Source organism: Lineus longissimus, chromosome 6 (assembly GCF_910592395.1).
Source record: "Lineus longissimus chromosome 6, tnLinLong1.2, whole genome shotgun sequence".
NCBI classification, from domain to species: Eukaryota; Metazoa; Nemertea; class Pilidiophora; order Heteronemertea; family Lineidae; genus Lineus; species Lineus longissimus.
In genome coordinates this window covers 19,985,933-20,013,287 of record NC_088313.1, presented here as the reverse complement: position 1 = coordinate 20,013,287, position 27,355 = coordinate 19,985,933, and the positions used below count along the sequence as shown (strand labels likewise).

The following is a 27,355-nucleotide window of genomic DNA, read 5'->3' as shown; positions in this document are numbered from 1 at the left end:
TACAACCGTCCAACCGCCGAGGCCATCAAGGCTTTGCTAATTGACGGGGATTTTCGTTGTTCAAGTGGTCGCCATATTGAAAAAGCGCCGTGATTGTGACGAGGTCAGGCTGGCGGAAGAGTAATTGGGTACAAAGAGTTCCAAGCTAATCGTATAACTCAAAATTGCGACAGATTTTTCTTGATATATCGTATTTATATAGCTGGGTGATATAATAGGTTATGTTCGTAGTTGATTTTAATGTTTGAATGGCTTTCCCTAAAATGTTTTTAGAAGCGAGGTCAACGGGGTCAAAAGAAATAGTCTTTGGCGCCAATGATATCAGCAATGGCGGATTTGAATTAAGATTCGAAACGATTCTTTTCGAGTCGGAAGTGCGCATGCATAAGGCAATCGTATTTATATAGTTCCGTGCACGTGATTTGACGGGACAATTTGGGTGTGGGAATTAGGTGTCCAGGAAGATGATATGTAATTTGAATCTATCCGCCTGCTCATCACTGTAGTTACAAACTATTAAAATGCTCATCACTAATAATGAACTTAGCGCCAACTCGTCAAACCATTCTCTGGAGTGCTCGAACACCTGGAATCAGTGTGTACTTCAGCTTGAAAAGTTCGGGTGAAGAAGTTTTCTTCATGATAATATACATAATGGTATAAGATGATGGTAAAGAGGGCCGGCGAATCGAGGAACTGGAAGAAGAGGGAGCGTGCACTGCATTTCTCATCAAAATTCCTGGACAGGTCTGTTCCAAAATTTCATGAGTGGTCAATTAAAAAAAGTTTACATATCAATCAGGAGCCGTGCGTCTGGTGCACCCGCTTGGATCCGCGCCTGATAAACGTACATGATTGAATAATAACAAGAAAACTTTTTTGAAAAACACGAAAAAATAGATTCGCCGGGGTTCGAACCCGTGACCATACACTCTTCAATGCAACCGTCCAACCGCCGAGGCCATCAAGGCTTTAATGATTAACGGGGATTTTCGTTGTTCAAGTGGTCGCCATATTGAAAAAGCGCCGTGATTGTGACGAGGTCAGGCTGGCGGAAGAGTAATTGGGTACAAAGAGTTCCAAGCTAATCGTATAACTCAATATTGCGACAGATTTTTCTTGATATATCGTATTTATATAGCTCGGTGATATAATAGATAATGTTCGTAGTTGATTTTAATGTTTGAATGGCTTTCTCAAAAATGTTTTTAGAAGCGAGGTCAACGGGGTCAAAAGAAATAGTCTTTGGCGCCAATGATATCAGCAATGGCGGATTTGAATTAAGATTCGAAACGATTCTTTTCGAGTCGGAAGTGCGCATGCATAAGGCAATCGTATTTATATAGCTCCGTGCACGTGATTTGACGGGACAATTTGGGTGTGGGAATTAGGTGTCCAGGAAGATGATATGTACATGTAATTTGAATCTATCCGCCTGCTCATCACTGTAGTTACAAACTAAATGCTCATCACTAATAATGAATTTAGCGCCAACTCGTCAAACCATTCTCTGGAGTGCTCGAACACCTGGAACCATTGTGTACTTCAGCTTGAAAAGTTCGGGTGAAGGAGTTTTCTTCATGATAATATACATAATGGTAAAAGATGATGGTATGAGAGGGCCGGCGAATCGAGGAACTGGAAGAAGAGGGAGCGTGCACTGCATTTCTCATCAAAATTCCTGGACAGGTCTGTTCCAAAAGTTCATGAGTGGTCAATTAAAAAAAGTTTACATATCAATCAGGAGCCGTGCGTCTAATGCACCCGCTTGGATCCGCGCCTGATAAACGTACATGATTGAATAATAACAAGAAATTTTTTTTAAAAAACACGAAAAAATAGATTCGCCGGGGTTCGAACCCGTGACCATCCAATCCACAGTGCAAGCGTCCAACCGCCGAGGCCATCAAGGCTTTAATGATTGACGGGGATTTTCGTTGTTCAAGTGGTCGCCATATTGAAAAAGCGCCGTGATTGTGACGAGGTCAGGCTAGCGGAAGAGTAATTGGGTACAAATATTAAGTTCTGGACATATCTCTTAACCACTGCCGAGGAGTGAAATCAATGGATATTCAATGGGTATTCAAATGATCTTACTTTAGAAATTCTGGATCGGTGTGTGGAAGATCAGCCACTTTCTCTTTCTGGAGAAGAAGATCCTCGGTGACAAGTCTCTGGTCATCCACCTGTTGCTCCAAGCCTAGAACAGACACAACGAACTGGTTAAATTATATGTCCCATCACTCTGGACAAGTTTTTCAAGAAGGTAACTACTGGTAAAACTGTCTTGACGAAAAGGATTGCACAATCATACACCCCTAAAAAATAATTAGGACAGGATTCGGACGCAAAATACGTTTTTCCTCTTTCCCAAGGAAGTTTGGTATTTTTGGTCAGGGAAACAGAGCACTTTTTCCTGAAAACCGTCGTCCCAAGGCATTCCTGTCCTAATTATTTTTTTCTAAAAATTACTCCACCAGCAATAATCCTGCCCTAAGACGAACCAATGGTAAATGTTTCAGTCAAATCCGCTGACCCCCACCTTATCACCTTTTGCATGTTCTATCTGTGGACTGACACTTAAAGGCTATGAAACATGAAACCTTGAGTGTCGCTCATATAGGTTCTCATACCTTCAGCTATGTTTTGCAGCTCCCCTGTCTTCCTGTCCATATCTTTCTTCTTCTCTTTTAACAATTCAATATTCTTCTCGTGGGTTTTGAAACGAGACAGCTCTGCAAAACAATAGATACCTTAATACTGAATTGAAATAGCTTCTGACAGGAATATGGATGATGCACATTAATTGAAGTGGAGCTGAGCTAAAGGAAAGATCCTGTCAACAAAGGAACACTTTATGCCCAAGATGAACTCTATTGCAATCTTTTATTACCAACCATTTCTTAGGTTCCGTTCATCAGCCTTCAGCTCTTCCAGCTTTTTCTTTGCCTCAAGTTCCCTGTCTTGGACACCTTGGCTGCAGAAATCATAACCATGACTGAACTTGGTCGAGTCTTCACAGAACTTGTCTGCGCTGCCTTGTATCTTGGATTCAACATCATTCTGTGAAGAGAGGTAAAGCAATGAGTGTCAATCCCGGATTATGATCGGGATGTATCTGGAGCACTCACAATTTGTATCAAACCATGCATTTCCTTTATCCCAGGGTTGACTAAAGCATGACCTACTGCCTTGAAAGTCATTGTGTGTCTTCTAAGAGAGACAGGTGCATTTCAACTGTTCTTTGAGTCCATATACATGTAGCTGAAATGCATCAATCTTACCAACTGCTTCGCGAGTTCTGTATCTTTAGTCATCAGTTGCTGCTTTTGACTTCTGAGAGCTTTCTGTTTGGCTGTGAACCATTTCAACTTTGTGACATCTTCGTTCAAATCATTCACCTTGTGGGAAAATGAGCGCTGTAGTTTATATATATTTAATCCCATGATAATAAAGATACCTTCGACGTCAAATGGTGTACACTGATGCATTTTTATCTGAACTACACGTGTAAAGATTGAGTATCCCAAGGCCATGCTACAAGAACATGGGTCTTCGGAAGGACATTAAATCCCAGTGAAGTTCTGTGAATAGTTAATCAAAGCTTCTTTCCCAAGCCAAATTTTTAACTCTCCAGGAAAAGTCATTCATAATGTGATGTCAGATCTTGATCAGTGGCTGTTATTATGTCTCAGTTTTTTAGATTCTGCTCCATGACATTGACAAACCCTTAGAACTCAGACCAATGCCATGCAGTGATGGATCATACCAAGCGTATTCTTTATGTTTACCGTATCTCCTACATGTCCTATCCCAGCTGCTATCGAGGACGGTAGGCCTACTCACCGTCTGTGCCAGCTGATGCTGAAGCTGACTTTGTTCCTCCTTTGTCTTTTGTATCACATCCTGACAAAGAGTGATTTCTGCTCTGGCTGAAAAGGACACCGATATCAATCGGGCATAAGCTGGGTTGTAAAGCAAATGTGTCGTGAGATTTTGGAATTTGGTCACGGTCAACAGCATCAATGACCGTTTGATTATTAGGGGGGCCTACTTGAAAACATGGTGAGGGGCGTGCATTCTTTTCTAGGGCAACTAGTCTACCACTACCAGAGCAGGCCCTACACATCACCGAAGCTTTGTCTTATGACCAGAAACGGTCCATCACCCGTGCAGACCGACTCACCAAGACCAGACCTCCGTGGCAGTCCATTGCGTCATGCTTATTGGATGTCCTTATGGTGAGGGACGAGGCCGGTCCACTGCGTCCAGAGTGTACTCAGCCAGACTCGCCGAGTCGAGTGTAGCCACGGATGTACTGACCCGTGCTGTAGCCAAAACCCTGGTAACTAACCTTCATTTAGCATTGATTTCCGCTGCTGTGCCTTCTGCTCTGAGTGTATAATCTGCTCGAACAATTCAGTGAGGGAATTTTCCATCTTGAAGGCTTAAAATTGACATAAAATGACCACGACAAAAAGAAAATTGAAATTCCCGCTCGTAAACTTTTGTCACGCCCACCCACATGTGTTTCCGTTGTGCTCAATAAGACTGTTTCCGCCCCTGCCGAGTGGGCCTACGGGCGTCATCGGTCTCTGGCCGACGACCGCTCCAGGTTGTGACTCATGATATTCCTCCGATAAAATTAGCCACATTCACAATTGATAGGTTTATAGTTTAATCCCCAGAGTTGAAGGACTTTGTAAAAGGCAAATTTGATCTAGAATTGTCAGGGATAGGTGTGACGTTCTTCTGATTTTCAACAGCATGTGAAAACTTTTATGTTATATCCAACTTGGAAACCAAAATCGCAATGGATTTCGTTTCTACCTAAGATGTGTTCTCATCTTGATCACCAGGGCTTTTACATCTCATGAATTCAAAACACTGTTCATTTAAAGGGAATAATATCAAACCTGCCATGAGAGGATGAGATGTTCTGTGATGAATTCCAGATGCAAGAGTAACGAAGCCAAACCCCGAGCCAAAAAACGTCTTAAGTACATGCGCTTTAGTAAATATTTTTGTGGGATTATTTAAGGTTAGGTACACCCTTAGGTACACTCTTAGGTACACCTGACGGGCCAGTTAGTACCACTTATAGAAAATGACTGACCATATACATTGACGTCACTTCTTGGATCTATGCCCAGGAATAGCTTAGTAACAGAGGAAGTGTCAACAAATACAATGTGGTTTGGCCCAGTTTATCGATATTGATCAGTCCATAGTATTGATTGTAATAAGAAAAATCTACTTAATTCATGCATATAATCAAGTCCTACTTAGGCTGAAATCTGACACTAGTTTTTCCCATTAATAAACCAGTCGTTCACGAACTAAATATAGTGGTGACCGGCCGTGACGTCATGCAGGTCGGCAGTTACATGATCGTCTGCTGTGATAGTCTTCGTATAAAACCAGAATGGCTGAAGGATACCCAGTAGATTTTGATTCCGACCAAGGAGAAGGCAGTGGAGAAGAGGCCATGTCAGGTGTACACCCCATAGCAGCTTTGTTGAAGCAGTCAGGCGCAGCCCGTGGTGCCACCGCCGAAGACAACCTGGACTGGTTGTGGCAAAAGAATAAAAGGTAAGGACTGTTAACGCAGCGGCAATGTCATACTGATGATGCTGAAATTCCCTTTCATATTGTTCATGTTTTTAAAACACATTCTATTGTTGGTATGTGTCAGGGCGGTGTCAAGTGGGTCGAGACTACCGAATGTTAAAAACTTGTCAGTGTTGCGCCATGTCGTTATCTTTATACCGCCTTGGTATTTGCTTCTTTCAAAGCGTACTAACGAATCCATCCTTGCAGCAGTCGGTAATTTATCACTTTCTCCATGCTTAGGTTGTGCCTTTACTGTCTCTTGCCTACATATCAGGCCCGTAGCTATCTTTTTGGTCATTGAGGTGGGAGATAGGGGGCGAAACACCTCATTTGTTTTCCCGAAGTCTGAATATTGGCCCCACAAGCAGACTTTTGGCGACGATTCTATGTAATGTTGTGAAGACAATTATTTTTGACATTTATAGCATCCTTGTTTGTCCGGTAGTGATGAATGGGCATCATAATCATGTTCGGGATACGAGATTTCAACATACATCGATAATTACTAGTACTCAACCGATATGCCTATTATCTCCGCCTCCATTGTGTCACTGTCCCAGAAGTGACGCATTAGTCATCTATAAATGAGACGAGTTGGGATGGAGGACGCCCAGTAAGTTCCACCTCGGTCAAATTACCACATCCCGACTCTTTACCACTCTTTCAGGGAGCGCATGGGCGAAATGAGATCGTTGAAACTGGGAGAAAAACCCGTCACAGGTCACCAACGACAGGAAGTCCTGAATGATTTCTTGGCAAAGAGGGTGCAGGCTTCAGAAAAGGCTGCAAGTGGCAACAACGTCCCTTCAAATAGTCAGAATGTGGAGGAGCATAGACCTGATGCCATCGTAGTGGAGGTCAGTGGTCTCTTTGAGAGAAGGCCCGTCAGTAGTATGCTCCAATCACAATCATTTAGGAGAGATCTGGAGCGAATCGTCCGAGGGAGCGTCTCCGAGTTTAGGCGCGTGAGCGCACAGACACCTCCTGCTGCTCCGCAGGTACAGGCACAGGCACAGGCAGCAGCCTCTGGGCCAAGTTCACCACGGACCAGTTCCCCAGCACCACGAGATGTGGCGAGAGACACACCAACAGCTTTGGCACAACGTAATACAAGATCAAGGGCGTCTTCGCAGTCAAGTGGAGCACCATCACAAAGCAGTGCGGCTGTCGCGTCACATACAAGGGCAGCTCCCACACCACCAAGCAGGCCAGTGGCACCTCCAACTCCAGCTATCGTTCCTCCGACAAACAATGTACAAAATGTTGGCCCGGGTGTGCCATGGTTGTCTAGAGTACCAGCTTGGCATGTCCCAACCAACAGAGACGAACTGTCGAGGTAAGACATCGGGTCCTTGTAAGATGAGTCAGTCACAACTTAGTGACATTTATGACGTGATATTGATGCGTTGCTTCTTAGTCATATGAGGACGAAGACGATATGACGATGTATGACACTGACAGTGTCTATTTGTCTTCAAAAGCACTGGTCATGAAATGTCACCTAAGACATGTCCTTAAGATATTATAGAATTTCTGATCATTTAAAATCATGCAGTTTCATCACTACATTTTCTTCTTTTGTCTGCGCAGAGAGGAAAGACAGAGATTTTCATGGAATTCCATAGAGCAGTCCCAACGCGAGAACATCATCTCCGAGATCAGCGAACTCGTCCACCAACAGCTCGTCACATCTTCTTTAGAGAGCGAGTTCAGAGGTTCCCTTGAACTACATATGCAGGTATGAAAACAACCTGAACTTATGCTTCATATTTTTTTAATTTTACGATACTGTTCAGTTCACGGAATTCATTAATCTTGTCTTCAAGTCTAATGTCATCGTCATTTTCATTAACTCCATGAGAGTGTGATAGGACAAGATCACCATCATCATGGACAGGACTTTCGTTCTTGGAGGCCAATGTTGACGATACTATATACCTCCCAACTGATGTTCTAAGGTTTAATCACAGATGACCTTCCATTGAGCTCCGCGGACAAAAGCACAATACCCTTCCTGTAATGAATATTCTCAAATGATAGAGAAACCCTGTTCAGTACACGGAATTCATTAATCTTGTCTTCAAGTCCAATGTCATCGTCATTTTCATTAACTCCAGGAGAGTGTGATAGGACAAGATCACCATCATCATGGACAGGACTTTCGTTCTTGGAGACCCATGTTGACGATACTATATACCTCCTAACTGATGTTCTAAAGTTTAATCACAGATGACCTTCCATTGAGCTCCGCGGACAAAAGCACAATCCCCTTCCTGCAATGAATATTCTCAAATGATAGAGAAACCCTTTATTTTTCTAGTCACATATACAGCACTCGGGGCATGATGGTAGAAGGGTACAAGAATTTGTTCAGAATATCCCGCAGTCTCAATACATCCCAAGAAATGACTTCTCAGAGCTTGGCATTGCACCTCCGGACCCAGCACCTGCAGCTTCCGTCTCCGATTTTGATAGTGGCAGCATCATGAGCGCAACAGCCCACCGGGTTCCTTATGCACAGGTGAGTTACCAAACAAAGACAAGGACTTTACCTAAAGTATCTAAGGACCCTCACTGTGAGCAGCTGAATCGGCATGAGACCCGATCGACTCCTGGGCAGTCCATTTCGTCATCCTTACCGTCTTTCCTTCAGCCAGCAACAGGACGAGGCTGGTCCTGATGACAGTCACTTTGGTCTTATCAGTCAAACAGTAGTCTGCTTTTAGTTCACATCACCGAAGGGTGTGATAGTGACCAGCCTGAAGTTGGTTACTTTTTCCCTATTCCATGCTCTCAATTACAAACTCTTGTCGGCAAATTATTTGCACAGGCGAAGTCTGTGATGGGACTCTCAATGCAAGGCCCAAGTCAGTAATCCTTTAGTGCAGGGATGAAATTGAAATATCTTATCATGTCACAACCCCAACTATAACAGTCCAAGGATGGAGAATTAGTAACTGAGAACAGCAAATAAGTAGTGTAGGAAACAAGTTACCAACTTCCACTTGGGACAGTTTTTAAGGGATAGAGTGTAGGAGGGCTTGGATCATTATGAAGTCTCTCAGCACACCGTAGAGATGGGAAAGAAAATGGGTGGTTTACACCTCATTTTCGGCCACACTGAATGCAGTAACAAGTTCTATAAATATGCAATCATATACTTTTCAGACGAACTTGGCCGTGTCTCGCGAGATGCACGCCCTGAAAGCTCAGCTAGAGGAACTGAAAAATATGATGACACTGAGCTTCAACGTCCAATGTGACATCCAGCGATCTATAAGACAAGAGGTGGCGGCTGCCATGAACCAGGCCCAGCAAGAGCAAGCTGCTACAGCAACCCCCAACGTTCGTTCAGTCCCAGTCGATGACTCACACTGCCTCATCTGTTTGGAGGCTACTGCAGACACTGTGATATATTCATGTGGACATTTATGTTTGTGCCAGAAGTGCGGCTACACATTACAAAACTGTGGTGGCAAGTGTCCAGTTTGTCGTGCACCAATAAAAGACCTTATGAAAGTTTTCAAGTGTAGTCCCGAGTAACAGATCTTCGTTTTGAGCATGCTTTGCATTGCAAGATTCATGGACAAAGTGTGTAACTGTGTAATAGGTGCAGATCCAAGGGTGGAACAATCCTGGCCCTCTAAAATTTGAGACAAATCTTTGAAATCACCAAGGAACACAGGATTACTTCTTGTACATAATGTTCATAATAGCATAGATGACAGATCTTTCTCATTATGCTGAGACGACTTTCTCCACTGGTGGGGTATTGTGTTCACTACATGAACTTCCCTGCCCAGCTGCTAACAACCAAGTGGACCTGAACACAGATCGCAATCAAGTCACGTTGGCACATACTGGCATGGCATAATCACGTAAATTTTGTCTCCTAGATTTATATTTACTGCATTTATAATTGCATACCATCCATAATCATATATATTTTGTAGATGAACGACAATGTAATTTTACATAATACAGATATATTATGAAAACATCATTTCATTTTACTCATTCTTATAGTCCTGTGTTCATCGAAGACGTCATGTAGTATGAATATGAGAACTCATCAAGTATGAGAAAGAAACCCCTATCCTCTCCCAAAAGTGATTTCATCCACTATCATTGCCTCCTATATCTGTATATGACCCTAGAATACAATGACAAATCCACTTCTCATCCGTACTACTTTATTCCACTGTTACAAAGATATTTTCCATGACGTATACAGAAATATACTTCAGATACCAGGTGCAAGAATTAACCCCTTATGAACTAAATGCCCTGTGAAGCACCACACCTTTATGGCATTGCATGTCAATGAACACAGCATAGCTCGGGCTACTTTTTTTCAATCTCAATGTCACCCCGACAAATTTGTGTTTGACATATGAATAATGATTAGCCAGGGTGAATATACTCCCCAAATGGAACCTAATCTTTAGGACACAATGACACAGTTCATACTAGTACAATGAACATTTCACAAACACTGAATGAATAAAGCATTATGCATTTAGTTCTTACAAGGTTAGACATGCAAAATGGGAGACCATGCTTCTCAATACAAAAATACAACTTCTCATTGTGACCTTCTGTTCCCCTTAAGGGGACAATAATTCAAAGGAAAAACATGAACTCATCTAGCACACAGATCAAAAAGGAAGTATATGTACATCACATCAATGTATCTACATACAGACTCACAGGCACATCACTATAACAATGCACTGAAAACACTTCTCATTTTCAAAGACTTCAAGTCAAAATGAAGGCCATTTAATGATTCATTGAGAAACTCCATTATTACTTTGCAATTTGTAAGCTAAGTCAGCATCTTGAAATCTTTTCTAAATGCACAAATCTGGTATATCATTTACAGGGTGCACGTGTGTCCAAAACAAGTCAATAAATTATCCCCAACTTGGCATTATCTCCTTTGATTAAGCCCATAAGAATTAGTGACCAACCTGTTATGAGCACATAGGCCAAATTGTTTTCTACTACTGCACTGAAATGGAGGCCAACACCATATCCTGTAGCACTTGATACATAGACATCAATATAAAGCGGGCCACCTTTAGATTTATAAACTGCACTGATCAAAGATACCGGTATTACATGGAAATATATCAAATGAATCCATAAAGAACGGCAAACTCAACATGATCCCTAGGTCTACTTGCTTATGCTGTTTCCCTACATGTTTAAGGTCACTGATTTACCAGTTTACAGTAATTTGACCAGTCAATGCGGCCATCTATTGGCCAAAGTCCCTAAATCATTGAGTCCGACTTAGAGACGAGATAGTCCCAACATTACCAATGGCAATGCCACTAGCACTATTGGAGTAGTTAGGAGCCTTGGCTAATGTCCTATCACAATCTGGTTGGTCTGGTCCTAGTCAAAATGTACTCATAACCCTCCAAATGTCAAGGTATTTGTTCCTCCCTCAATATTGCTGGGCCTGAGCTTGTTGATTGTAAGCCTTGGACTCCACTTTACTGATGATCTTCTCCAGCTCCCGCTTAGCCTCGCACATCGGAAAGTTTACCATGTCGAAGTACTGTGGAGCAAGTTTTATTAGCCTGCAATGGCAAAGAAAATCAAAGATATTACTAGTTCTATAATATTAGGCAAATAGACAATCAAGTGATTAGTTTAAGATCCTCACTATTCATTTGCAGATCCCATTATTGCCATAAAAACAAAAGCAAATTGTATTCTATTCTTAGTCAAGTTAGGGCATGGCATGGTTGCCCCTCTACTGGCCTTTTACCCGAGCTGAGCACCAAACGGATGCAAGTTGAGTTGCGTCTACAACGTACCTCAGCTACAAATCATCAAGACCCTTCTGCCATACCAAATGTTCTTTAGGATCTTCGTCTATTAATCAAATCAGCCCATTCTTCATGAAATCTTGCTTTTATTATTCAAAAAATTGTGTGGAGAACCAACTGTTTGGTTGCTGTTGTTGTTCTCCAAACTACTATAAACCCCATCGGTAAGATTCCGCCCGGGCCGATTGTGACATCGTCTTCGGCGGGCTCCTTCTCAACACCCAATACCACCCAATAGGACTTGGAAAAACAGAATTTACAGTTACTTACCAATCAGGTTTAACATCTGTGACAGTCCTAATGTAGTTTTTGGTGGTCAACACAAACTCGTTATACAACACCCACTCAGGCTTGTGGTCGAGACATGTTGACGGATGTAGCTGGACAACTTGATTGTCCTTCACCGTCAGGTAGTGACCTGTCCTTTCAAGATGAGCCACCTGAAGTAGTAACATTGAGGTAGTAACACTTTGTTTGTTCAGTAAAGAATGAAATCTGTGCTGCCATTGTCGCAGACGTTACTTCAGTTATACACCATGCACACAATAGCTCAAGGAACCACCTGGGCTAAACAGGAGAAAGTTAGTGCAATGTTCACCAGTCAATAGTCTCTGCTCTATGTCCCTGGCCGAATGGTGCCACTCCCAAAACAAAAAGAACCATCTAGAAGTTAGCATGACGAGCATAACTCTAAACTGGTGAAGTTTAATTATTCCTGTTTTGTGAACGTAAGGAAGAAGAGACGTCACTCACCTGCATGAAAAATCCAGAAACGAGTGCTTTCCGGATGTTGATGTAGTAGTCACGGCTGGTGAAGTCTGTGCTCGCCCTCTTCAAGCTGAAGCGGTCCATGATTCGAGCCAACTGCTGTCGGACATTCTCTGCACTCTTCAGTGATCGACAGTTGACGAAGTTATCGTAACACCACTGAGCATCCTCATGATCTTAAAATTAAAGAGAGAATCAGTATGCATGAAAATGGAAGCCTTTAACCCATTGTAACTACCGGTAGGCCGAGCTGAAGTTGAAAAGTTTGGGAAAGTTCCTTTTTGATCAGTCAAGAAGACATCAATACTTCTTAAGCACCTTATTGAATTTTGTCTTGTTTCCAGACAAAAACAGCCAACATTATAGGAGGTACTATGAAGGACTTTGCCGTTCTGAAATACCTGGCATCAATGTTGCACTAGCCACCGGGTCAGACTAGAGAGGAAAACATGATTAACCACATGTAAAATAGTCAAGTGATTGAAATGTGTGACTCATTTTAGGCCCACAAAAACAAAGAGAAGTTAAAAGATACTGGCGAGTACTCTTGTGCTATTTTATCTTGTTACAATAAGATGCTTAAGGAAATGTAACATGTAACATGGACATGTGACTTTCAAAATGTAATAGTCAATTCTTATAACAGCTTGTAACAGAGAAGCAAGGTTTGATAGTCCATAAAAGGATTCTACATGTTCCAGTAACATCAGTAAATACTCACTCTGCCTAAATGCGTGGTAGACATTCAGCAGCGTCAGGTGGTCTCCATCGATGTGAGCGAATCTCATCTTGCATTCATCTGCAGCCTTCTTAGCCTCGGTTGGGCGCACGAAACACTGCGGAACTAAACAGTGTTGGGTGGGGGCCGAGGGAACGACCCATTTCCACCGCCATTAGTCTCATAATGCACAAATGGGGAACTAGAAGTGGAGAACACAGTTAGACTTGGTCCTCCATCACTTGGGCGCTTATTGGGGCTTTTCATAATAGAAACAATCAAGCACTTTTCACTGGCCCAAACCCGTGTGTGTCCAGGTGCTTTACATTATATAATGACTATCACTGATAGTGATAGAGGCCTCCACAAATGAGCTCTGGAGTATCAATACAGAGCCCATCTGAGCTTGACCTTGTAGGAGGACGAGGTGGTCACCAGCCATGATTTTATCTCAAAACTCTCACAAAGGCAAATATGGTATCAGACAGCAAGGTCTAAATTCTGTGGAATCTTGAACGAGAGTGAATCAGTCGGCACTCCTTCTGAGAACTATCGACTTTCATGATTTATTAATCAATCTCACCATGTTTTAAATATTACCAATGTCAGCTCTCAGTTAATGACATTGTCGAGACATTGGATTTCAAAATAAAGTAAAACATACCTGATAACATGGCAGTGATGGAGAGAATCTCATTGGAGCAACTAAAATCGCAGCTTGCAATCACCATCTTGGCCAACTGGGGATCAAGCGGGAACTCTGCCATCATGGAGCCAAGCTCAGTCAACTCTCCTTCGTCATCCAGGGCAGCGAGGTAGTTCAGTAACTCTAGCGCCCTCATCAATGTCTCTGGGGCTGAAGGGACACATGAGTAGACATTTGAAGTCACAAGATTTGTCAAAGCTATGTCAGTGCTTGACAAATGACATCTTAAAATGTCACATCCAGGCAAATACTAACGCGGTATAGTAGTCCCTGCTTCAACATGATATGGGTGCACAAAGACTCTGCACAACTCAGAGCTAAGAGAACCAACTAGTAGTCCTATCTTCATTTTGTGACATGCAACTGGTGATCTAGAAGACTCCAAAACTACAGGTGCAAAGACAACCTTTGTAGTTGATCTCACTTTCTCTGGCAGTCTTTGCTTATGCACAACCAACTCATTGATCCCAGTATCAAAGATGTTTACCTGGAGGGTCCATGAAATCAAAATGAACCAAATCATCAATGCCAAGTTTCTTCAGCTGGAGTACAACAGATCCAAGATTTGACCTCAGGATCTCTGGATACGTGTTGTCCTGCATCTCATTTTGATAGGCTTTCTCGGTGTACAGTCTGAAACACTTTCCAGGTCTGGTGCGACCGGCACGACCTGCCCTCTGCTGGGCACTGGCTTTACTAATGGCAGACACGAGGAGGGACTCAACTCGAATACGAGGGTTGTACACCTGAAATGTTGATGACGTTGAAATTGCGAGAATGAAACTATCCCAAATCTGACAATCATGCCCAGTCACTTGTAGCCGCTGAAGAATTTAACAACATCCAAGAGACTACCCCTAATCTGATGATCGTGCCAGGTGACTTGTAGCCGCTGAAGAATTTAACAACATCCAAGAGACTACCCCTAATCTGATGATCGTGCCGGGTGACTTGTAGCCGCTGAAAAATCCAACAACATCTATTCCAAGAAGATGAAAATGTTAACATTCACCCAATATCAATACTGACCTTCTGTTTAGCAAATCCAGGATCAATCACAAACACAACGCCATCGATTGTCAGTGACGTCTCTGCGATATTGGTCGATACAACACACTTCCTCCCAATCCCCCCATCCGGCCTCTTTGGAGGTGCCGCCTCAAAGATTCTCTGTTGTAAGTTTGGCGGTAATGTTGAGTAGAGTGGAATACATTTCATTTCTCCCACTTTTGATCCCAGGTTGTCAATTTCGTTCTTCATTCTCTTACAAGCTTCTTCAATTTCCTGAAAAACAGTCCAACAAAACTTTCAGCCAACCAGACTTTTTCAACTCTAAAGATGCCTGGGTTAAAGAAAACCCAGAACACTATTGGATTCAAAAGAGCTCCATTTTTTACGGTAACAATGGTTTGTAAACATCCCGATCAGCATTCTACTCATCTTGACCAACAAATTACTAACACTGCTGCAACGAACTTGCTCCAACAGAAATATATGAAGGTTAGCATATCTGCACTTCTGAACCACTTGTGACCACAGTCCTTTGATCAGGGGATATCAGAGGACTGAAAGGCAGCCCATTCGTCTCCTAAAACAGAATGAAAACAATGACGATTTTGCCACTAACCTCTTGTCCAGTCAAGAAGAGCAGAATATCTCCCTCAATCTCCTCACAGACGTGGATCTGTATAACAGTCCTAATGGCAGCTTCCAAGTAATCACGCTCGGGTTCGGGGGTGTAGAAGATCTCGACAGGATGTGTTCGCCCAGGCACATTCAGGAGAGGTGCTTTGTCAAAATAGTTCTGAAATAAGAAACAAGTTATGCTATCTTACATCATAAGATGATGTTTAATCTACCAAATTTTCTCAGGTGTTTTATTTTTGCAGATTCCACAAACAGATAAATGACATGAGCAATTCCAAGTTCTTTCCGTAATACATAACTGCATGTTGAAATACTTCTGAATCCGACTTCAAAAATGATTCTAAGCCACATCTACCAGATAGCCTGGAAACTTACCTGAAACTTGCCAGCATCGAGCGTGGCACTCATGATGATGATTTTGAGATCAGCTCGTTGTTTTGCTACTTCCTTCAACAGACCCATCAAGATGTCCGTGGCAAGAGTACGCTCGTGAGCCTCGTCGAGAATCACCACACCATACGCGTCAAGGAGGGGATCGGACATGGCCTCTCGCAGCAACATACCATCTGTCATGTACCTAGGTAAAATAAAGGGACGAGTATGGGTACATGACAAATCGGTCATGATCCAAGGATCAATAGACTGCATCTTGCAGCTTCTTTTTCATTACACTAGCAGACTCTTTTCGGATACTACCAACATCGATTTTTCCCCAATTTACCTAACTTGCAAGTGTCTCTTAGCATCCTTTATAGCTTCCTTGTGTAAGCTGAGAAATCATCAACAAAACACTTACTTGAGGAGAGTCTTCTGACAAGTGCAGTCCTCAAACCTAATGCTGTAGCCAACCTCTTGGCCCAGCATGACATCCATCTCCTCAGATACACGTTTGGCGACAGACATAGCAGCCACTCGTCTCGGCTGTGTACATGCCACACCCTTCTTGTTGTAGCGAGCTCGCACCCATTCGAGACACCATTGTGGAATCTGGAAAATGAAAGAAATGAGAATGTTTTGGAACTGGAGAGATCAATCATACACTTAATGTACAGCACCAGCAGACTTCTCCACACTTTGTTTTTTGTCCAGGCCCAGCACCTGGACAAATTCATCGTTCCCATTTTACGTCCTGGACAAGAAAGTTCACATCGGGACTAATTCATTGAGTTGGTCTAGTTTTTCAGTAAAAGAGCAGCTGGACAAAATCTGTGTTAAAATAGGGTTCGAGCACCCAGGTAAAGATGTTGTTTGAGGTGGAGAACACTGTGCACCATTTCACACATTCAACCAGTTGAATGACTTTGGGTAGGTGCAGTGTTGTCATCTTGAAATCCTGGTGAAAATCTACACCTTCTAAGAAATCTTTTGAGTCAGACCAATGTGGATGATGGAGAGCTTCAAGCATTTTCAGACCTGTGTAGTTTTGCCAGATCCGGTCTCTCCCACTAGTACTGTCGACTGATGGTTGGATAACGTCTCCAAAAACTTCTGCTTGTACTCCCACACGGGCAGCTGGCTCCTCTTTCTGAACAGCTCATGGTACCTTGGAGTATATGGCAAACCTGCAGCAAAAATTGCGAGACCATTAATTGTGGCCAAATTTTGTGTGTGGATCAATGACCAGCCAACTTTTCAAAGTTTGGCTTTGACTCTGTCGAGACTAGATAGCCGGTAAACTGACAACCTACCAACAAATGGGTTCATCTGAAAGGCAGGCATAGCAACAGGCAAGACTGCTGGAGGCTGCGCACTTGTGAAGGTTCCAGGATTGGTGGAGGAGGCAGAGAAAGTTATTGGTCCACTTCGTTCCCGATCACGACCACGCTCCCTGTCCCGATCTCTGTCTCGGTCTCGACCATGGTCTCTGTCATTATCATATCTGCTGCAAAGGGAAATGTTGATAGGCAATAAGGAACTCTGCATTTTGTAGAAATCTCCTCGAGCATCTTGTGTGACATCACCACTCGGGGACATAAATAAAGATCAATCACAATCTCACATCTGATCAACCGCATCATTACGTGCGATTGTTAATCCCAAGGCCTCACATATGCACAGTCTAATGACTCATAGCCGAGAGCTAAAACGTACTAACAGTAACGAATGGAAATGAATAGATGAATTCAAAGAAGTTTGTTTTGGCACGGACCAGTCATGCGTTTCACCTTGAACAAAGGATCACCGTGTCTCTAGGCAGTACGAAGTCGGCTTAGGCCTTTTGAGTTTGACGTGTTCTGAGTATGCGCATATGATTTGTTTTGTCACTGATTCGTCTTCTTCGAATTCGTCAATACTCCAGTATATGAGTATGAATGAGTTTGCACACCGACAATGCATTAGGCTGCACAGAGAGCACACAAAAAGCATGGCGGCCCCTTGCTCGGAATAGAGGCATCCAAAAAAAAAACAATTTCCAGCAAAACAAACATAACAAAACCATATAACAACAGGTTTTAAATATTCAACAGATTCTATAGATTTTATATTTCAGTAAACCATTTCATAATCGGCATTTAATACTATGTACCGTTTGCTATAAGAATCCCCAACATCGATGCGATGTCTTTTCGACATGTTGAAAACGCGAATTGTTACATACTCGATGTGCACATCGCGTCGAGGGATGTCGTAGTTCCATCTAGTAAATAACAGGTGGCGCCACAATTAGTATATAACGCGGGAAATACGAATGTTGTGTGGCGAATGGCAGTCCTTGAGGTTTTAAAAGGATACCCCTCCACAGGTTCTGTCACTTTTAAAGAAGGGGGGGGGTGTTGTTCCCAGCAGCCATGGGCTTCTGTTTGTTTTAGGAGATATTAATTCCCAAGTATTAGATGTACTTGCTAACCCATGGTAGATTCACAAGCTTCAACATATCCTTTGCTACTTATTTCAGCAGCTCGCTCCTTGATCCCTGTCAATGTTCAGAATAGAGTCAAAAACAATGAAAAAATGAAAAACATAAACTACTGCTATGATTAGATACAGATTTATTTTATACAAAATTATACAAAACAAAATTCCAGACCATGGTAATCGTAACATGGTGTACATGAAGACAACCATAAACCTCAGTCTTACCAAGAAGAGACTTGAGAGTCATTTCGCACATTTTAACACATGATTGGTAATGATGACTAAATGAACTACATTGTCAAAAGCAAGTGACAGGCTCTGGTTAAACAAACATGTATAAAGACTTTACATGTTTATTCAATACCAGGTTGACTGCCATGTTTCGATGCCACAGTAATTTGACTTCGGCAACTAATCTTGACAGCAGTTCTTTCTTGGATGCCAATTCTTTCCTGTCTGATGTCATCAAATTAGCTAATCAGCTGGCACCCACCTCTGTATATGACTTAAATGTCATTCCAGACATCGTTCGGTCATTATTTCCTGGGAATCATCTTTACCCCTGCACCCTGACTAATGCTTTCACACCTTTCCCTAAAACAATTTCGTTATTCAACCAAACAATTGAATCTCCAATCTTTCAGACACTTTCGCACATTTCAAGTATATTTGAGGAATCCAATTAACATTTGTGATATCCTTTCAAAGATCGTCTGCTAAACCCTCAGCATGATAGACCAGTCCTCGGTCCAACATAGCTGTTTTTTTCCGTTCCTCAGCCTCCTGTTTTGTGTGTAGTTCTTGTCGTTGCAGTTCCAGAATTTCATCTATTGGCACCTCATCAAGCTGTGTTTTCTCTTTCTCTTTATCCAGATCCTAGAAAAGATGAATTTGGTTTGGACTATACAACAGTACCTGGCAGCAAGGTGCAAATAGCCATCTTCCTTACGTCACATCTTTTTACCTTTGGTTAAGGACCCTACATTTTGTACTTATCCACGATTTTCCTATTTCTTTCAACCCCCTTTTTCTTATTCACCATGTCCATATGTATATTTCCCTAAATATGTAATGTGCAATATATCAGTATAACCAACCTGTGCTTCAGAGCCAACATTAAAACGGCAGCAAGAGGTCTGAGACTAATATGAATTGATTTTACAGTTTACATGCCATACGTCAATACTTACTATCTCTCCAAGAAGAACAACATTTTCTCCACGCACCACAAATATACCCCGTGGGATATCTCCATACTTTTTTCCAACATGGATGCGCTCTATGGTTCCCTGCAGAACAAGATTGGCTGAAAGAAAAAAGGTCAAGTTGATAGTTGCAGTTAATTTTACAAGCCATTAAATTTCCAAAGGTAGGGCGAGAGAAACTGGGAGTCCATCATAGGTCCCGTTGTACTGCTATGACCAAAGCACAACTTAGCCAATGCTGTTGGTCAATGCAAATTGACTTCTTCTGATGAGACATTCTGGTCAAATGAGATGGAGAGTTCTCGGTCTGCTTCGGGTGATTAATAATACTGTTACATGTCGTAGCTAATCCTGGTGATTTAACAGCCACAGACGACCAGTTTTTTTTGTTGCTTTAACCTAAGCAGCCCTTACCAAATTGGTCAACACTCCTCAGCCATCCTATGAGAGTTCTCCCATCTCGCAAGACAATCAGTAGCTTTTCTGAAGAAAAAAAAGATAACAAATGTAGCTATCAATATATTCTACGCACCCTCAGAAAATACATGAACGTGTTAGGAACGAGTTTAGAATCCCCGATCACACCCCAAAAAAAGGTCATCGGTTCACTAACCAAGCACCACTGTTCAATGGATTTATAGTTGAATGCGATCGAACTACGTCATTTCCGATCGGGGATTCTAAAGTTTAGCCACGTGTTATAGCAATGGACAATGTGGTACTCTGTCACGGTCTTAGTATCCATGAATGTCATCACTCAACTGCTTAATGTATGATTAAGGAATTGAACCCGAGGCGGAGGACCTTGGTTGAGTTACCAAGACACTCGAGGGTGGAGCTAAAATACAGTCCAAACCCGAGCCGACAGGCGAGGGTTTGGACGAAATTTTAGCTCCACCCGAGAGTGTCTTGGTAACTCAACCAAGGTCCGAAGCCGAGGGTTCAATTTCTATTCTAAAATACCTCAAACTTAAAAAGATAGGCCACGAAATAACTTGAATATGTGCGAATTTGGCAAATTCCATCCATCGCCTGCCCGGAGCGCCGGTAGCGCCGTTGTTTACATTATGTTACGGCAGCCCGTATAGGAAGTCCGGATCGGCTCGCTCAAGTGACGCTAAAATCCGCGCAAATGGGCTATTTGGAGCGTTTTTCTCAGCAAATATGTGTAGTGCTCATTAAAAAACTTAGGGTGGTTGATGCTTCCTTGGCTGATTTGTGTTTGAAGCAGTGTTTTGAGAGCCTCAAACTTCTGAAGTGAGCTGTGTGCATGGTTCCACATTTTAGTGCAACCCGAGGGAACTTTGGTAGAGCATTTTGGTTGCGTGTCCAAAACACTCCACTCTCAGAACGAGGCTTATGCATTTTCCATTTAAAAGTTGACTTTACGGTACCAAGGTATTTTAGAATATACAGTATGCGAGGTGAACCTGGCACCTTGGTCGCCGAAAGGTTTCTTTCTGATTTTCGGTCCGATTCCGTGACACAAGAACAAGGAAAACGAAGGCTAACACATTGTTTATGTGTTATTCTTACTGTCTATTTCTTCTATCAGACTAGCAGTCCCTGGTAAGTAGTTTTGCGTCATTTTTTAAAATCTTCCGGGGATGAAATTTTGGAAAATAATCAAGAAATAAATTCAGAAATCATTTCTTTTTGTATTCTTGCGCAATGACGGTTTCACAACAAAAGGCCAATCGATTGCCACTCGGGAATAACCCTGCGCGAGACTACAAGAAATCCAAAATGGCTTCTTTTGCAAAAATTCTCAATTTTGCGGTGAGAAAATACCCTTTTATACAATATTGAAACTGGTTTATTTTGTCAATCATGGTTCATTAGAAAAAATAAACATTGTTCTTGAATCTAACAACACTTGTCTCAGCTGACATGCCATATTCTACTCAATTTCAGGGGCGTGCTTTGGTTAGGGAACAAGGCCTTGCAGGGTCAGTCGTTTCAAGGACACAAACCGGCAGGTTTTTCACGACTTGTAAGTTCACCAACAGTGGCCGAAAATATTGTAGTTAATGCATGCGGTTAGAAAAAGGAATGAGATTTTGGCAGATGTGGCATTCGCCCCCAAACCAACTTTTCCGAACTGGGGCCTATAAAGAGTGTTTTCACAGTCACCCAATCAATGTGAATGTCAATGACCCATGTTATGTAACGTTGGAGGGCAGAGTAATGATTTGTCATGCCTGACTTTACTGAATGAAATCCTGTCGGGGTCTTTTGGGCTTGCTTTCTTTTGTCTGTCCCTCCAACATGGCCGGTGATGTCACGTGCAACCACTCTAGTAGTTGTTAGCTTGATTATTGGCGACGTCTATCATCATTACATTCACATTCACATGACATTGTCTATCAATACCTGTAGAATATCGGAAAAATTTTACTTGCAAAGGGAAGAGCATCCAACTTTTGTTCAACAGGTCATCATTTGAAGCTTGGCCAGTGCCACTCTGACTCTGACTGTATTCTACTGCCACTTCTACATGTTGCTTACAGCTGCTAAACTTCTGTCTGTGAGAGTCCAGCATCCAGCCCCAGATTTCAGTGGCCAGGCTGTGGTTGATGGCAAATTCCAACCAATTAAGCTTGCTGATTATTCAGGGAAATGGCTTGTGCTTTTCTTCTACCCATTGGATTTGTAAGTATTTCTCATGAATATGTCAAATACTGAGAAGATGTAAAAAGAAACCAAAGCTGTCCGAGGACACAGAGGACATCAATTCATGATGGGCAGTTGGCAAGAAAAAAATTTTGTGATTCTGCCATCAGATGTGCCTGTTGGTTCAACCTAATTCAAAAGTTATTACATTTCAGTACTTTTGTATGTCCAACTGAGATAATTGCATTCAGTGAGCGCATGGAGGATTTCAAAAGTCTTGGTGCTGAGGTGGTTGGAGTGTCGACTGATTCTCACTTCAGTCATTTAGCCTGGATTAATACTCCAAGGAAGGTGAGGGAGGATTCTGCTAATCAATCAATCATTCTGAGTATTATTTTTATAAATACCCAGCATGGGACCAATAGAAAAGTGTGTAATGCACATTATAACAAAATCCGTAATGAATACATATTTAAATTGAGGCACCCTTATATAACAAATAATATTAGCCAGACCGTGGCAGCCATCACAGAGAGTATAAAACAAGTGATGGTGTACTTTAATTATTCCACATACCAAACCATAATGATACATAAAGATTGGCCAGCAATGAGTATCCCCATTATACCCCATGATTATCTACCCGCAGGGTGAAAAAATGTAAAATGACTGTGACCTTTCTGCTTATTAAACTTATCACCTCTGTCCTCCTTTACAGCAAGGTGGTCTTGGTGGCCTGAAGTATCCGCTGTTATCTGACTTCAATAAGACAGTGTCCAGAGACTATGGTGTTCTTTTAGAAGATGCTGGCGTTGCTCTGAGGTAAGAAAATGAACGTCTTGCCATAAGTCCTGTCAATAAACGCTTATTGTTATGGACTTAGACAGTCGAACTCCATCTGACATGCCTCATGTTTCTGCCTTTCTTTCAGGGGTCTGTTCCTGATCGATCCCAGTGGAACGGTGCGACAAGTGACAGTAAATGACCTGCCTGTTGGAAGATCGGTTGATGAGACCATCAGACTGATTCAGGCATTCCAGTTTGTAGAGAAACACGGAGAAGGCGAGTGTCCATTTAACTGTTGATTTGCAATTTTATAAAAATCTTACATGTATCACTTTCAGAGCCATCCGATAAAGATCAACGTTACCCCTCCTCCAGCCGCTTATTAGTTCCCCTAAGGCAACACAAACGCCATCTTCAGGGTAATGAATGAACTGACTCATTCAACACATTTAATACCAGTTGTAAAGCGATTCTATTTTGAAACCACAGAATGGAAGATTTACCTACATGTATTCTTGATTCTGATCTCTTTTCTTTCAGTTTGTCCTGCTAATTGGAAACCAAAGTCAGGTACGATAAAACCAACCCCAGAAGGATCAAAGGAGTATTTCTCAAAGCAATGAGACAATGAGTGATAATCTATGATGAATATATTTGCATGATAATGGCATTTATCAACTGAATTTGAAGGCTACTGGACTTTTCATCTATTGCAGCATTTGTCATGACAACATTTTAGGCAAAAGGTTCTCTACATGTTGTACCCGTAACTGTTCTAAAGTCAGTCCAAGAAAATATGATTCCTGATCTTCAAATTTGCAATGTAGATAATGCTTAGATTCCTAGTTGTGTGAAAAGAGTTGGTCAGTGGTGCTTTGCTAGTCGTTTTGGAACAAATAATACAACTGACAGTTCATGGAGTATTTGACTTCCTCATTTGTATCACGATTACTGATTTCCTGTGTGGAAGCAGTACAGAACTGCAAAAAAGGAATGTTACTTCCTCTTAGTACTGGTCAATTTCGTGTTGTCTTCCTCAGCAGCACAGCATGTTTTTATCAAGACCACGAGGAACAACCTGTCTCAAAGACGTCCATGCAATATCACAATGGGGAATTAAGACCTGCATAGTCCTCAAGTTAATCAGGAACTGTCAATCCTAATCCAAACAGGATACAAGTAATCCTCATAGAGATCAGAAGAACTACAATTTACTTTTCAAATGTTTATTAACACAACAGAATATACAAAGTATAAGAAACGAAAATAAATGGTGGTTTTGTGATAAAGATACAGGAGAGAATGGTAAACCATTAGATTTTCTTTAATATAAGAAGATTTTTAGAATTGGTGGAGCACATGAATTGATGACAGAGTAAGTAACCATGGGTAAATAATGCACATCAGGAAAGGGAATCCAATATATCACTCAACCTCCACTCAATACAGGAATTGCACTGTCTTTCACCAATTTATATCTGGCCAATAAGGAAAGCCAGTGAAGGAACGCAATTGCTGCATAGCGTGGGAGACTTGATTCACTTGGGAAGAGTTAAACTTAAAATGCACTGGATTGTCTCTTACAAGCTCAGTTCACATTATCGCTCTGAAGACCTCTTTTTTTCTGGCCGGTACCTGTGAAAAAAGAATAAAGTGTGAGTCATGTCAGACGTACAAGACCGGATTTGATATTAAGAACTCACAAGGTAAGGTTCATATCCCAGGATGGTTTGTCTGAAAGTTTCAAGGGCTACCAAGAGAAATGATTATATCTTATTATCAGTCTGCAACATTGGAACACTGAAGGGAACCTGGGGGACTGTGGACCTGGAAAGGCAGGCACTGAACAAGACGTGACATGAGTTACATGTGATGCACACACAAATCAGGCAGGCTGGCGCAGACTCGTGGATGCCTGAGCTATGAGTTCATGATGATGATGATCAAATAAGTAGGGAAACCTACTTAAAGTAAAATAACATGCATATTTTTGGCTTACCTTTCCCAGTGTTTGTGATTAAGTATGGTGAAGTCTTCTAATGGTGCTATGTCCTTCAGATATTTGGAAAGTTTCAGCAGTTCTCGATCTGTGTCTCGGTTCGTGTGCGCTTGTTTAAATGGCCGAATCTAAATGATAGAAATAGGCAGTTGTCATTTGAATTCAATGATCCTTTGAGGTTTAAGAACTAGCACGCCATCGGCAGAATTAGGAACAAAACATGGACAATAGAGCAACTCACCTTCAGTCCAACCTGTGGATTCATAATGAAGTTTCTCCTGATGTCATCAAACATTATCGTATTCTTGGTACTCCACTGTTCAAATTTGCCCCACACAACACCTAAGGCTTTAACCTGCAAATACAAACACAGTTATTTTGTATATTCATAAGAAAGACATTTGCCTAGATTCCCCTTTCTAAGAGAAATCCAGTCAGCTCAATATCAAGCCCCTAGCAGTCACTAATTTGAAAAGGGAGGTGAGGAAACGAGGCATTGAAGGTGCCGGCCAAATGATGTGAGACGATTGATGGAGGGCCAGTACAGCAGCAAGCACCACTACTCTGTAGTGTAAGGGAATAATTGTACCATGTGTACATGCTTTTACGGATGCCGACCTTTGATTTACGGATGTTTTACCTACATCTATGACACCATACTTTGGTGTTTCCACAGTAATCATGGCTAAGCTGTCAATCATAAAGCATAGTTTGTAATTTGGGTTCTTTGTGACTCCCAACTCATCCATCTTGGCTTTAATCCACTTCATATTTGTCGCCGCTAAAAAGAGAATCGAAACATAGATGAGAGTACTTGCTAGAAGTGGTAAACAACATGTTGAGGGACTTATTACCAAAAGGTGGCAGTATTAGCTACCGGTCCAACACAATATAGAACCTTTTGTCCATGAAATCAACAAGGGCTGGAGATTTATTGTGAAGTACTTGTAACACTATTCAACTGGTAAGATACTGGCATTTTACACTCACTTATAATGAGTAGCGTGGAAAGGAGAATGACACCTCAAGTTGACTTACACCAGATAACAATGTCATAATCTTCATAAGCAATCGTGAGGAACTCATGTAGGTACGGCCGCATTAGATCTTGACCAGTCTCACCAACAGACCTGTGATCTGAAATCAGAAAAATGACAGTCAATATTATTTTAGCAGAGCCCAGAAAGAGTATACGTCAAATATGAGCTTACATCATAATATAAGAGCAAATTTGGAGATGACGATCACTACCACTCCACATCGCCTTTGAAGGAGGTAATCAACAAGGATTTCTTAAACCTTTTTTTTTTCTTATTTGAATGACTCACCAAAAAGAGTATAATCTATGTCCAAAACAAGCAGCTTTTTCCCAGGCCGTGGTTCATTCAATATTTCAATCTTGTAATCTTTAATTCTTCTCTCGATTTTATTAAGGAATTCTTGTCTGAAATAAAAAAGCAAATGGCTCAAACATTGTCAAATGGATATTTCAAGCTTGCCCCAGAAAATAGACATGAATGAAAGCCAAGACAAAAACACATCTATGGCACTATGAGACAATTTAACGCAGTCTTCCCAGCAGGCCCTGCTCACCTGTTTTCGACGGCAATTTCTTCATCTTCAATGTCAAAGTCATTCACAACATCTGGCATGTCTTCTGGAGGTTTGTTCGCTTCAGCCTGAAGTTGAGATAAAGGAAGATATAGAGACACTGCCACATATCAAAGATTCATACAACTCTTTATTTCAATCGTAAAGCTGTGATTTCCACTTCAAGAAGAATTGGTTCAAAGGGGAATACTAGCAGCCAGTAGGCTGCTTTTCAGTTGACCAGTTTTCACAGTTTTAGGGCTTGCATGTTTGATTCAACCATGAATAGTATGTCTTTTGATGATAAATACATGGACACATGGCTAGCAACATACCAATTCTTTCTCTCTTGTCCCCATCATCATGATTTTAGTATTTGGTTTCAGTTTTAGGTTACCAATGGTAACTGCATCATCTGGAGGTTTGCCTGAAAATAAGGGATAAATTTGAATTGACACTTTAGTTTTGACTCAGTGAACAAGTCTTATGTCATGAGCCCACGCCTGGCTGTATTTTGCAAACTGTTCACATTTTGTCGTCAATCACTAGTAAATAAATCTCAATGATATTTTCACAAAATTTGACAAGTGGCAGTGCAAAGCATACACTACAGTTTGTACTAGAGAAAGTACCAAATTGGCAATTCATTTGGACAAAGCAATTTCATCACATCTGTCCGAAAATCAACTGTGTCATCCGGCAATCGATGGTTTACTTTTGTATATAGGCCTACAGGTGTTGATTTTCTGGTAGAAATTTCGCGATACTTTTGAAGCAAAGAACACTTTCGCACCCTTGTATTTCAGCCCGAGTAACTTCATTCTTTCGGGTAAAACACCGGTTTTGCACTGGATTGCTTTTTTCAAGTCTGCAACAGTTTCTGTATCGTCTAATGCGTCAATAATGTACTCGTCGCCACTCCATTTGACAGTCAAAGCCGCCATGCTGACGCTTTTTTTATGAAAAGAGAAATGAAAGAGAAGAAACTGTTGTGACAAGAATATGAACGCT

The 27,355-nt window shown here is 41.7% G+C and overlaps 5 protein-coding genes across 6 annotated transcripts; 2 read left to right on the top strand and 3 right to left on the bottom strand.

Moving 5' to 3' along the window:
• Positions 1-5,361: 5,361 nt before the first annotated feature.
• Positions 5,362-9,616, top strand: LOC135489726 (uncharacterized). The gene is made up of 5 exons (XM_064775222.1): positions 5,362-5,592; positions 6,281-6,949; positions 7,204-7,351; positions 7,934-8,134; positions 8,782-9,616. Exons 1-5 carry the CDS (start codon positions 5,426-5,428, stop codon positions 9,154-9,156), a joined length of 1,560 nt encoding a protein of 519 aa, XP_064631292.1. The 5' UTR covers positions 5,362-5,425; the 3' UTR covers positions 9,157-9,616.
• LOC135489725 (putative pre-mRNA-splicing factor ATP-dependent RNA helicase PRP1) lies at positions 9,580-17,878 on the bottom strand. Of its 2 annotated transcripts, none has more exons than XM_064775220.1 (13): positions 17,823-17,878; positions 16,984-17,177; positions 16,709-16,857; positions 16,092-16,282; positions 15,671-15,872; positions 15,276-15,452; positions 14,678-14,932; positions 14,136-14,394; positions 13,607-13,798; positions 12,946-13,068; positions 12,210-12,400; positions 11,727-11,896; positions 9,580-11,204 (listed from the first exon to the last, which is right to left on the bottom strand). In XM_064775220.1, the coding sequence occupies exons 1-13, from the start codon at positions 17,867-17,869 to the stop codon at positions 11,069-11,071; spliced, it is 2,286 nt and encodes a 761-aa protein (XP_064631290.1). In that variant the 5' UTR covers positions 17,870-17,878; the 3' UTR covers positions 9,580-11,068. The 2 variants fall into 2 exon arrangements, with proteins under 2 accessions (XP_064631290.1, XP_064631291.1); XM_064775221.1 differs by having other exon boundaries at positions 16,984-17,174; positions 17,823-17,875.
• Positions 17,879-18,270: 392 nt separating this feature from the next.
• On the bottom strand, positions 18,271-21,045 carry LOC135489729 (U6 snRNA-associated Sm-like protein LSm1). Its single transcript, XM_064775225.1, has 4 exons — positions 20,893-21,045; positions 19,771-19,839; positions 19,342-19,457; positions 18,271-19,027 (listed from the first exon to the last, which is right to left on the bottom strand). Exons 1-4 carry the CDS (start codon positions 20,942-20,944, stop codon positions 18,854-18,856), a joined length of 411 nt encoding a protein of 136 aa, XP_064631295.1. The 5' UTR covers positions 20,945-21,045; the 3' UTR covers positions 18,271-18,853.
• Positions 21,008-23,676, top strand: LOC135489728 (peroxiredoxin-like). The gene is made up of 7 exons (XM_064775224.1): positions 21,008-21,135; positions 21,271-21,349; positions 21,867-22,008; positions 22,185-22,320; positions 22,688-22,791; positions 22,901-23,031; positions 23,296-23,676. Exons 1-7 carry the CDS (start codon positions 21,028-21,030, stop codon positions 23,376-23,378), a joined length of 783 nt encoding a protein of 260 aa, XP_064631294.1. The 5' UTR covers positions 21,008-21,027; the 3' UTR covers positions 23,379-23,676.
• A 289-nt stretch (positions 23,677-23,965) lies between these two features.
• Positions 23,966-27,294, bottom strand: LOC135489727 (ubiquitin-like domain-containing CTD phosphatase 1). The gene is made up of 9 exons (XM_064775223.1): positions 27,138-27,294; positions 26,680-26,771; positions 26,348-26,433; positions 26,083-26,198; positions 25,793-25,891; positions 25,399-25,535; positions 24,996-25,109; positions 24,755-24,882; positions 23,966-24,390 (listed from the first exon to the last, which is right to left on the bottom strand). The coding sequence occupies exons 1-9, from the start codon at positions 27,286-27,288 to the stop codon at positions 24,354-24,356; spliced, it is 960 nt and encodes a 319-aa protein (XP_064631293.1). The 5' UTR covers positions 27,289-27,294; the 3' UTR covers positions 23,966-24,353.
• Between the last annotated feature and the right edge of the window lie 61 nt (positions 27,295-27,355).

Excerpts from the sequence above, each read along its gene's own strand:
- LOC135489726 (XM_064775222.1), top strand. The coding sequence starts at position 5,426 with ATGGCTGAAGGATACCCAGTAGATTTTGATTCCGACCAAGGAGAAGGC. Across the intron at positions 5,593-6,280 it reads TTGTGGCAAAAGAATAAAAG|GGAGCGCATGGGCGAAATGA; the intron begins GTAAGGACTGTT and ends CCACTCTTTCAG. Across the intron at positions 6,950-7,203 it reads AACAGAGACGAACTGTCGAG|AGAGGAAAGACAGAGATTTT; the intron begins GTAAGACATCGG and ends TTGTCTGCGCAG.
- LOC135489725 (XM_064775220.1), bottom strand. The coding sequence starts at position 17,869 with ATGTCGAAAAGACATCGCATCGATGTTGGGGATTCTTATAGCAAACG. Across the intron at positions 16,858-16,983 it reads TCAGATGAACCCATTTGTTG|GTTTGCCATATACTCCAAGG; the intron begins GTAGGTTGTCAG and ends TTTTTGCTGCAG. Across the intron at positions 15,453-15,670 it reads TCGATGCTGGCAAGTTTCAG|AACTATTTTGACAAAGCACC; the intron begins GTAAGTTTCCAG and ends TTCTTATTTCAG.
- LOC135489729 (XM_064775225.1), bottom strand. The coding sequence starts at position 20,944 with ATGACGCAAAACTACTTACCAGGGACTGCTAGTCTGATAGAAGAAATA. Across the intron at positions 19,840-20,892 it reads TCTGATAGAAGAAATAGACA|AAAAGCTACTGATTGTCTTG; the intron begins GTAAGAATAACA and ends TTTTTTCTTCAG. Across the intron at positions 19,458-19,770 it reads GAGGAGTGTTGACCAATTTG|CCAATCTTGTTCTGCAGGGA; the intron begins GTAAGGGCTGCT and ends TTTTTCTTTCAG.
- LOC135489728 (XM_064775224.1), top strand. The coding sequence starts at position 21,028 with ATGACGGTTTCACAACAAAAGGCCAATCGATTGCCACTCGGGAATAAC. Across the intron at positions 21,350-21,866 it reads CGGCAGGTTTTTCACGACTT|CTGCTAAACTTCTGTCTGTG; the intron begins GTAAGTTCACCA and ends TGTTGCTTACAG. Across the intron at positions 23,032-23,295 it reads TGTAGAGAAACACGGAGAAG|TTTGTCCTGCTAATTGGAAA; the intron begins GCGAGTGTCCAT and ends CTTTTCTTTCAG.
- LOC135489727 (XM_064775223.1), bottom strand. The coding sequence starts at position 27,288 with ATGGCGGCTTTGACTGTCAAATGGAGTGGCGACGAGTACATTATTGAC. Across the intron at positions 25,536-25,792 it reads TTATGACATTGTTATCTGGT|CGGCGACAAATATGAAGTGG; the intron begins GTAAGTCAACTT and ends TTCTCTTTTTAG. Across the intron at positions 24,883-24,995 it reads ATCCACAGGTTGGACTGAAG|ATTCGGCCATTTAAACAAGC; the intron begins GTGAGTTGCTCT and ends TCTATCATTTAG.